Raw genomic sequence first — 11,611 nt, 5'->3', positions numbered from 1 at the left:
TTATGGCTTTAACTGAAGGTGACAAAGCCAACTGACCAGCAGCAGCCTGTCTTGTGTTAACATTATGAGTTGTACATACATGGTTAAACATTTTGCAAGATAATGTGGCGCCAGGCCATTAAGAGATTTATAAACCATTAGTGCTTTAAAATATTCATTACGAGTGTGAAGTCGTTCCCAACCAAGAATTCTAAACATGAAATCAGATGAAGTTAAGTTGTTCATGCTCAAAATCACTCTTGCACAGCGTTTATGAAGAACATTAAGTTTGAAACTGTCATCTTTAAAACGACCATACCATGAGATATTGCAATAGTCAAATATAGGCTGAACAAATGATTTTAAAATAACATTTAATGTATCAATTTCAAGGAAAGGTTTCAGGCGTCTTAATAGCCCAATCTTACAGAAAACCTTTTGAATAATACTATTAACTTGATCATGCCATCAATAACAACACCTGGGCATGTTGCCTTTCTTACTCATTCAAGCTGTTTACCATTAACAAATACAGAAAAATCTTTCTCATTAACATTCCTTAACTTACTCGCAGTTCCAATCAACATAACATTTGTCTTATCAGTGTTCAAAAACAATTTATTAACATTCAACCAATTCATTATTGAATCAAGATCACAAGACAATTTAGCAGATATATCTTGAGGGTCGTTACCACTGACGGAGAGTGTTGTGTCGACTCGTCAACATACATTGATATTTGACCATGGGAAATTACTTTGTTCATACTGTTGATAAATATAAATATTTATTTATATATATATGATATTTTCATCATATATCTAGGCCATTTAAAGTTTGTTAATTGGAACCCAAAAATGTGGCATGTGGAAGGGCGGGGCAAAGAATTTTAGCAGGCAAGTTTTTACAGGCTGAGAGGAGGGAAAGCAATTTTGATTTGTTGATATTACCTGTATATGAATACAACCACCGCCTGGCTGTCAAAACTTACTTTTATTTTCATATAATGAACGTAAGCCCCCATCTTGCTATTATTATTATTATTATTATTATTATTATTGTTATTGTTATTGTTATTGTTATTGTTATTGTTATTGTTATTATTATTATTATTAGTAGTAGTAGTAGTAGTAGTAGTAATAGGGTTATTATTATTATCATTATTGTTATTATTATCATAATTATTAGTATTAGTTTTATTATTATTATCATTTAAATATTATCATTTAAATATTATTATTATTATTATTATTATTATTATTATTATTATTATTATTATTATTATTATTATTATTATTATTATTATTATTATTATTATATTTTTTCAGGTACGGCTTTACTGTGTTGAGTCTCGGCCTTGTATCTTTACTTTCGCATGGTGCAATAGCTATCGATAGATATCTTGTTATTGCCAAACCACAATTAGGTAAGAGTTGCTCAGTTTCAATTTTAATGTGCCCCTCCTCTCTGTACATGTTCGAAGGGGTACATTACCTTAAAGGTCAGGTCTATTGCAAAAACAAGTTGGACACTCGTTGCGTATTTCTCCTGCAAAAAGAGAAATTGTGTGGGTAAAGTTCGGGCTCGTACGTGTTCTTCCCCCGTTTAAAGCGAAATTAAATTTCAAGGCAGCGGGCTATGACGTAAGTAAATGAAGCGGACACTATATCATGCTCTCATTTACTTGTATGACAAGTTTGACATTAGCAACAATGAGTTGTACTATTATTTACCATAACAATGCTGCATAACAATATGCAGACTATTGTTCTCATTTCGGAAACAAAGCCCACACAGTATTGTTACTATGCGTTTGCTTTGTAATATTTCATCCAACTGAAACTATAATAACTATAGCATTGCAATATCGCACAGGGAAATCAGATACATGAGTTTGTGGACTTAACACGGTTATATGCTAGTCTTAGACTGATCACGATGAAATTCTAAGCTCAAATTATTAATTTTTAGGCCTAATATTTCTCACGATATTGATATACATATGAATTGTAATATCACAATTTACTAATATATAAAAAAACAAGCGGCTGATTTTATCAATATTTTTTAATAACCATTAAATTTGTAATACTTAATTTAGAGTTTTTTTCTGTGAACAACAACATATACGTTCTGTGCATTGAGAATTTTTATAATCCCTTCTCGCAAAGCAGGCACAGTCATTTCATGACGTCAACTTTTTTCTTGGTCAAATCTGTCTCGTTCGAAGGTACTCATCGCTTAAGTTGTTTTTTGCGGAATATCAATTTTAAACGTCTTATTTTCTCAAAAAAGGAGTCATTTTCATTGTCCTCATAATATTAGCTTGCCAATGATATAATGTTGTTTTTGCAATAGACATGCCCTTTAACGATCCATTTCTGGACATGCGCCCTCTTTTGGTGTAAAGAAGTTGGCTCGAAAATTCGATTCAATTGTGGTCCTTCGAAGTAGCGCGAAAATGCATAATTTCATTGTACATGTAGAGGAGCAATGAAAAAATACAACATTGATTTCCACGATGAAGGCGCAAGTGGATGCAACCCACAGAATTCTATATACACAAGAACCGGTCATCCCTATACCAATGCGTGGCCGCAAACGTAACCGTCCCGGCTGATAAATGAATCAAAAAAGGTACGGCAAGAATTTTTCGCATCACGTACGTCGAAGTTCACTTTTCAATGTGCAAACTGTAGTTAGGATAATGAAAACGACTGGTAAGCAAGTCTACTAAATGACATCAAAATATGAAGAAAAAAAATGGCGGACCGTCGCCGGACCCTTTCCAGAACTAATACAGCATATTTAGCCATTGTCAACATGGGGTCATCGGTTTGAATATTTTCCTTATATAAAAAACTAACACCTCCGCTATATGGTATTTCATGATATAACATTAATGGGAAGAAAAGTGCAAATGCTTTTCGTGTTTCGAATCGGACGAGTGACAAGCTCTAATGACGTCATGATGTAAACAACGTAATCGTCATTAATAATTAATTAGGTAAACCCAAATATGGAGGCATCCAAAAGTATGCTAATTCGATCTTGGTATCCAATTCTATGCAAATGAGTTGAAGGAGGTTACGTGAACACATACATATTCTCATCTAGCTTTACTAAAAGATCTTTGATGCAACCTTAAATGTTAGATCTCCATAGTGAATCTGGGGGGAAGTAATCAGCATTATTTGCCATCAGACGATTTTGCTTCACTGCGCAGTCGCACCAGATACGCTAGCGGTGACCAGCAGCAAGTGGCAAGCGGCAGAAAGTATGAAACCAGCATAAGGCATTAGAATCTGATGAAAGCTCGAGACCCGGCGCAGCTTCAATGATGAACTGACAGAAGCATTGAAATCGCTATCCATCTACAAAGACCTATCACTAGAGATGGAAAGGAGAGAAAACTTCATTTACAACTTATTAAAAGACAAATTTGGCATAAAACACCACTAGCTTAAACTGAACGAGCAAAAGAAATACAATAAGACTCGTCAACAGAAGAGATTGGGGAGATGCAAGTTTTAAAAAAAGAGATTAAGAAAGCTATTTCAGAAGACAGACGTGACACGAAAATACGGAAAATGAAACAAGATTTCCTGAAAGTTATACTTCACAGCAAAGCGAGAAAGCTAGAACTGAACGCCAAACTAGAACGCCAATATCGGTATAACCTCTTGCGAGGTATCCCATCCAAGAGCGATGGACCAAGATATCAATTTGTAGGAAAACCACCATATATGACAGAGCTTCAAACATAATTTTGAAGCAGAGGAACAAATCTGCTCCGGGTATGAATGTCGTTCCCTATCTGGTCTACAATAAATACAGGAAAGTTCTGGGGATAATTCAAATCATCATTCAAAGTACCTCTGTGAAGGGACAATCACGGACCTCAGACACTAGGTCAACAGCACAGAAAAATTGGGGACTCAACCATGTCTATGTCATCTCAAATATCTGTTTCTCGCTCTTTAAATTATCATCTTCGTAATATAGGACGCATTCGCTGTTATATTGATAAAGACACTTGCAACCATGCTGTCCGCTCACTTGTTATTTCTCGAATTGATTATTGTAACTCTTTATTCTATGGAACAACTGTAAAAAACACAAAAACTACAAAAGATACAAAACAGAGCTGCCAGACTTGTTTTCATGGCAAACCGTATGGAACACACCACTCCTCTGCTGAAAGAGCTTCACTGGCTTCCAGGAAATGAGCGTATTACCTACAAACTACTCACATCCGCATATAAAAGTAGACATGAAACAACACCACTGTACATACAAAATCTCCTCAAAATCTCACACATTTTCTGATGGTATGTTCCTACGATCACGTGCTGATGGCAGTCTGCTTGAATGTAATAGAACTCACACAACATATATGGGGATAATGCCTTCTGCAATTCTGTGCCAGCTCTCTGGAACCAATTACCTGTAAAACTTCGTACTTCACCTTGTCTGGCCACTTTTAAATCTAATCTGAAAACCCATTTGTCTCCAAACTAAGTTTTTTATTTTTAATTAAGTTGTACATTTTATTGTAGCATAAGATGTAGTGTAAGTTGTACTTTTAAGATCATTGTAAAGCGCTTTGTTCATACTTATGCTAAGGCGCTATATAAATTCCGTTTATTGTATTGTATTCATGAAAACCACATTGTGAGTATAATATCATGGGAGTTCATCATATACTCTTTCCTATTTCCTATGCTAAGGAGTTTCTGGCATTAGCAATACGGTATCTCAAGAGATGAGCAGGACTGCCACGGTGTGCAAATTCACATACCCTGTATAGGAAAAGAGCCAACAAAGGTCTGCAATTGAAGGCTCTCACCACTCTCTTCACGTGTATGCAAGTTTTCAAATATCACATCATGAAATATGCTACCAATCCTGAGACCCAATTTGTGTATGGTCACATGGTCTCAAGACAAGGATGAAAGAAGCAGTGGAACTGCGTGAATGAACGGGAGAAACATCTGCTTATAAGCTCTGCAGAGGACAACATGCCCGGCATGGTCTTGGTTTGACTAGAACACAGAAATGCCTTGTTTTGCCTGATGAAAGAAGTTTCAGTTGTACAGATGTTGATATCCCTTTACAGCATGGTACAACATGTGATATGCATATATGGTACATTGCATGGCTGTGAAACGTCTAAGCAAATGCACACCAAATGGAACAAGGTCCTCTTCTCTTAGTCGCCAGAAATGTTATACTTTAACACAATTCAAGACACACTACACCAGCCTACCTGAAGAACAAACGAACACTCAGTCAGTGTCTCTGTGCAGCTACATTAACTGTACGATGGTGCAAATCTTCAATTGCTGCCAATATTCAATATACATGACATGTTACTCCGAGAGATTTTCCATCAGCCATCCATCGAGCAAGAACTATGGGAAATATTGATACGCACTGGCATAGCTTTCCAGACATCAGAAGACAAACGCTATAGAAAAGTAGTCTGGTTGGGTGATAAGACCACAGAATGAATCCAGAGTTCTGACGATTGGAATGTGGTGTGTGTGATGAAGACACGCACACAATACCACGTCATAGATACCAGGCATCATTATCTACTCACCCAATGAGAAGACAATATGGCACAAGCCAACTATAGAAAAAGTGCAAAGACCTTATTGAAGAAGGACAAGAAGCAGGATGGGAGCTGAAATACGTCCATGTACAGTTGGTTCCAGAAACTTCACCTGACAAATAAGGAAATAGAGAAGTCACTAGATAGTATATCAAGAGCCGTGCTACGAGCTACCTACATGTTGTGGCTGGTGAGAAGCAGTAAGATTTTTGGTGGTTGGGGATTAGTCATAAGACATACATCCTCATGTGGAAGAATACAAGGAGGGTATGCCAATAATACACCCAATTTGAAGGCTAAGATCGTCAGTGGCCTTGAACGGTGCTGGCACTTTCTTCAATGGGTTCCAGCTTGCAAGCCCGGCCATATGGACTCCATACCTGGCAGCCACACTACGTTGTTTAATACTGGTAACCTATCAGCAACTCAATTTATTTACATGATGTGGTTCAAATCAGGTGGTACGTCGACGGCTAAAGTGTGTTTTTTGTGTTTGCGGCGACTCAATCACACCCGTGGGCTGTATGAGAACAAAAGGTACAACTCGATCAAGTAGACGCTTTAACATAACTTTCTTTTGATTGACAGGCACTTACCCTGTAAAGTGTTAATACGTTGTAAGGTCAGTTACCAATTTAATGGTGGCACCTTTTTGTCCAAAAACAAAAGGTATCACTTGATGAATAGCTTGTCGGCAAATCAAATCGACTTCAACGAAACAATGCGTTACGTAATGTATTGGCTACATGATTATTCAAACCTAACCAGTTTACCTTTGTTATGCTCTATAGTATTAAATTAAAGCAGTCAATAATCATATTCTATAACTTTTTTGTTAATTGATATCGTATTAATTGGTTTTGCAACACAGGTATCAAAATTAACTACAAAATGGCCGGAATAGCCATACTAGGAACGTGGCTCTGGGCATTGATGTGGGCAATCTTTCCTCTGTTTGGTTGGTCTGGATACACATACGAAGGCATGAGAACGTGGTGTAGTGTCATCTGGCAATCGGAAACTGGAGATCGAAGCACAATTGGATATGTTTTATGCCTATTTTTCTTCACATATATTGTAACTTTAATGTGTATGACTTTCTGCTACACATCGATTTATTTGTCTGTAAAGAATGTATCACGGAGACTTCAACTTCATTCAACTGAGGAAGAACAAAAGAAGTTTAAAAGGTGAGCATTTGGATAATAATTTTGAGAAATATTATAACAGAAGTCTCTACATACATAAATGACACCCAGTGAAAAAAATTCACTGACCATCCAGGACTTGAACATGGGACCTTTGGATCACTAGACATATGATCTAGCTAAAGAAGAGCAGCAATACCTAGTCAATTTTTTTTTCCATTATAATACTGCTTTTCAATTTCAGGGAGAGAAAAGTGCTTCGAGTTATGATGAGCATTTCATTGACTTACTTTGCCGCATGGACACCCTATGGTATACTAGGATTATGGGCAACGTTTGGCAATCCTAGTAAAATTCCCTTATTTTTGATAACATCTGGTTCTATGTGTGGTAAAGCCAGCACAGCCCTCAACCCTCTCATCTATACATCAACAAACAGGGCATTCAAAGGCAGTATCAAAAAGGTAAGATTTCGTAGTTGGCAAGAGTAGAGTACAAACAAGTTCTTAAAAAAATGAATAAATAAAAATAGAAAAGAAAGAAAATGTCTTATACTGTTAAATAAACCGTGCAAATGACATGAAACACGAGCCCTTGCAACTCCAATACATGCGCTAAACAACACGGTAGAGCAATGCGTACTTTGTGCAATAACAATGAAAATGTACTTTCCATGAGTTAACATTTATGGTGCTCATAATGTATTGCATTAACCTAAAATGGTGGATTTAAGGAGACTGAATTTGAGTTTTGAAAAGGAACCAGGCCGCCATAAACTTTCCGTAAGATTACATATGTGACCGTTCACGGCGAATGAGCCGTAAATTCCTCCCCCGGTCAATTTTGTTTTATTTCATGTTTAACAAATATACATCATAAGCTTTAAAATGGTATATCATTTGACTTCAAACGATACCCAGGAGCGGGGTTATAGTTTGTTAAACTTTGCACCTTCAACGACATTGAATACGACATTCGTACACATTTTACGCTGTAACTCAGAATACAATTTAGGGAATTTACGGCTCATTCGTGCTGTACGGTCACATATATCACTCACGTCACGGTCCGACAGTCTCTGACCAGTAATAAGCATCTTTCACCAGTCCATCAATCGAGTGAAAAGGAATAGTACTTCATTTCGAAAGCTCTCGGCTGCGTAATGTTGAGTAATGTAATTTCCTTCATCAAATCCTATTACTGTTTTCAGATTTGGCTACGTGTAAGAGGGGATGTTTTCGAAAGCGACAGCAGGCTTACGGATAATTTAATTCTTAAACCAAAGCAGAAAGGTATGATGTGTGCGTCTGTCTGTTTGTCTGTCTGTCATTTAGTCATCGCCTGTTGGGGTGTGTACATGCGCGTAAACAGCCAAGGAAAAGCGGATCAAAATGGGCTAAAATAATAGAGATTTAAATTTTTCTGATCTGAGCATATTTTCCCGAAGGACAGTATGCTATGCCCCTACACCCCTGCCGTGCCGTCCCGATGGGGGTGGGGTTATGGGGTGTAATTTAAGAAGTTGAATGTGGAGAAGGAGAGCAGAGAGAAATGTTGCTATCTTTTGTGTTAATTTTGATACATTGGTATGACATTTACGTTTACCTCTTAGTACCTCCAAACTCTTATGTGGGGCGGGGTTGGTAGGGCACATACAAAAAAAATCAAATTAAGGTTAGGAGCACCATTACGACCATACAAACATGCCACTACCGACTGAAAACACATTTAGAAGCGTGTGGAACATTTGTTTTTTTGCTTGCTTGTTTGCAGGGTCGCGGTGTCAATTTCGTAATTCATTTCAGTCTTCAGCTCTTTGCTTTAGCTCTAAATATATCTGTCGTTAAGATTATCAAACATTCCCATTTTTTGTTTCCACTTCTATCTATCCGGGTTCCATCCTGCCTTCTATCAAGTCTCTCATAAGTCCGAAAGTCTTCAATGTGTTCACTTGTTTTATGTACATATAAGAGAGAGGAGGGAGAAAATAGTCTATCAGAGATATATGAAAGCCTAAAGCCCGAGACTCCTTGGATCCATAAAAGGTTACCATAAACAGAAGGATATTCTCGAATTGACTTCTTTTGGCACCTTTACCAGTAGACTTCGGTTATATATATAAAAGCGCTTTTATAAATGCGCACGTGACCAGATGGCCAGCGCCATATTTGCATTACATCACTGTCAGTCACTGAAATGGCGACCATTGAGGGAGTGGCTACAGTTGTGACCTTGTTTCGTGGCTAGCACTGGTAAGGAACATTGGCTGGAGGTTCTATGCTATAAATTTGCAAGGATAAATCATGGATATCGAAGATCATGATTATTGCACAGCACCTCCCCCATCCCATGTACAAACATAACTAATTTTTATTTATTTATGTATTTATTTATGTATTTATGTATTTATTTATTTATTTATTTATTTATTTATTTATTTATTTATTTATTTATTTATTTATTTATTTATTTATTATGTACTTCCTTATAATTTTATAGATATTATTTGTTCCCCCTTTCGGCTAGGCAAAACCCACCCCCTTTTACACTCATAAATTAATTGTTTTTTTGCTAAGTCCCCAGTAGATTGTTCTTTAAGTCTTGTTTTGTATTTGATTTTGATTTCACAGGACAAATCGAAACAAAGGACAACCATTTAAAAGTTCCTATAGATGACAGGAAACGCTCACAACATGATTCCGGAAAAGGGAAGTCCAACTCGTCTTTGATGGCATGATATTACCGCTTTACTTTTCACGTGCATGTCACGTTATTATCGCACTGGCTTTAAAACGTACACAAATTTGTATTATTTTGTATAGAGATTGGATTCCGAGCCAAAACAGCAAGGACCCAGCTAACAATTTTTCGTTGTTACAACGTTGTCTAAGGGTTATATAAAGTCGTACAAACGTAATATATGGACGTTGTAAGTACGTAACTCGTATTCGTGTTGTGACATCGTTATTCCCGAACGTTAATGTAACGTCATTATGGCGTTGTTTTGATGTTAAGTTGTGAACGTCGAAACAATATCACTATGACGTTATATCAACGTCCGAAAATCACAACACGAATACGAGTTCACAAATTAACGTAATTACGACGTCCGTAGATTACGTTATATCGGGGTCAGACCATGACATTTATACGGCGTTGTAATAACGTGCTTTATACGTCGAAACAACGTCATAAATTTGCGTACTAACGACGTCCGTAGATGACGTTGTATCTGGGTCAGTTCATGACTTTTAAACCACGTTTTAACCACGTGCTTTATACGTCGAGAGAACGTGATTATGACATTATATTAACATCCGGCAACAATGATGCTCAATCCCAAAAAGGTTACTCTGAGTTTCACCCTTGGTTTCACGCCTAAAGGCGATCATCAGACAACACGATGGAGAAAATTTGGCTGGACAACAATCTCCTTGGAATAGCAGAATTTACATTCCATGGTGTCAACATCTAAACTATTTTTCAGATACGTATTTGTGTAACGTTTTCTGAACGTATTATTCATACGTTGTCACCAGGTCTGGTCAAACGTTGCATCAACGTCGAAACAACGTCATTACAACGTTATTATAATGATGTTATATCAACGTCCAAAAATCAACGTCGAAAATAACGTTGTCACTACACGAATACGAGTTCACAGATTTACGTGTTTACAACGTAAATGACAAATTAAGTCCAACGTCAGCGAACGTCGTGAAAACGTAGTGTGTTAGCTGGGGATGTGTTCAACACGATTATACCATCAATCAGTAATGGTGAGAGCATCACACTTTTGATTTAATCATGATTAAGACTAGCTATTTCTGGTGGAGTAGAAATAATGAGAACACGGAATCTAAGATACGCCTTTTATGCGCCATCCTAGCTGTTGGACTGTCAAAGTAGTTGCGAATCTGAAACACAATCACAAGGAGATAGAGTGAGATTTGGCAATTATAAAAACACATGAACGAAAGAAATATACGAAAGAGAAAGGGAGCGGAATTCGGCACCTTGACGAACATTGTTCAATGACGAACAAGTCGAACAATTTGAAATTGAAATGATCTTCCAAATAATAAATGACGAAAAATGATGATCATAATATGAGATATCTGTTTGGTTCAGCTATCAGAAATGGGCTCATTCAATAAATCATTCATGAAAATCATGTGAACACGAACGTAAAAAGGGAGCAGAATTCTGCAATAAAATGAAAGCTCGAAACTCGGCGCTATTTTGAGCTTTGAATGAATCAAGGCAAAGGATACAAAAAAAATTACAGTAATGAATAAAACATATTGATAGTATGTTTATCAGATTGACAAATCATAATTTTTTTAATCGTTTGGTTAAATAAATCTTAACGTAGCTAAGCAGCTGCTTTCTACCAACGCCAATTTCGGCGATTGAAATGTTTCTTGCTGGTCGTTTAACTTGTTTGATTCAATGATCAAACAACCTCTTCTCTCCACCGACTTGCCAGGGAATGAAATGTGCGCCAGTCGGCAAAGTGTAAATCACCTTTGAAATTGTCAAAATTAACTCTAATTATATCTCTGCTGCCTAAAATGCAATGTATATTTACAATGTTGTTATTCTGAAAGTCTGTGTGCTGTGATGACACGTCTATACCGAACGCTGCCATGATGCAAACTGACGATGTCACGTGACGCTACCGATTGATATTATGCTTGCATGATTACGTAATCACAGCATGATGTCGTCTTCTCCTCTGCTCTGTTATGACTGTAATTGTTTCTAGATGTCGGCAGTCCATAGTGGATGTGATGACGCCCCCCACTTTTCAGATAAACACCACCAATGGTTGTGTGCCCTTAATTTCACTTCTTTCCCAATTTAA

General features: G+C 37.0%; 1 protein-coding gene across 1 annotated transcript; it reads left to right on the top strand.

The window, feature by feature from the left end:
- The first annotated feature begins 1,310 nt into the window (after positions 1 to 1,310).
- LOC140172117 (visual pigment-like receptor peropsin) lies at positions 1,311 to 10,162 on the top strand. The gene is made up of 5 exons (XM_072195460.1): positions 1,311 to 1,405; positions 6,468 to 6,786; positions 6,989 to 7,208; positions 7,955 to 8,036; positions 9,375 to 10,162. The coding sequence occupies exons 2-5, from the start codon at positions 6,488 to 6,490 to the stop codon at positions 9,479 to 9,481; spliced, it is 708 nt and encodes a 235-aa protein (XP_072051561.1). The 5' UTR covers positions 1,311 to 1,405; positions 6,468 to 6,487; the 3' UTR covers positions 9,482 to 10,162.
- The last annotated feature ends 1,449 nt before the right edge of the window (positions 10,163 to 11,611 follow it).

This window comes from Amphiura filiformis, chromosome 15, assembly GCF_039555335.1.
Source record: "Amphiura filiformis chromosome 15, Afil_fr2py, whole genome shotgun sequence".
NCBI lineage: Eukaryota > Metazoa > Echinodermata > Ophiuroidea > Amphilepidida > Amphiuridae > Amphiura > Amphiura filiformis.
Note: the sequence above shows the minus strand (reverse complement) of the source record. Positions and strands in the feature narration are given on the sequence as shown.

Bases quoted from the DNA above. Each gene is read 5' to 3' on its own strand.
- LOC140172117 (XM_072195460.1), top strand. From the start codon at position 6,488: ATGGCCGGAATAGCCATACTAGGAACGTGGCTCTGGGCATTGATGTGG. The intron at 6,787-6,988 runs GTGAGCATTTGG...TTTCAATTTCAG, and splicing joins GAACAAAAGAAGTTTAAAAG to GGAGAGAAAAGTGCTTCGAG. The intron at 7,209-7,954 runs GTAAGATTTCGT...TACTGTTTTCAG, and splicing joins TCAAAGGCAGTATCAAAAAG to ATTTGGCTACGTGTAAGAGG.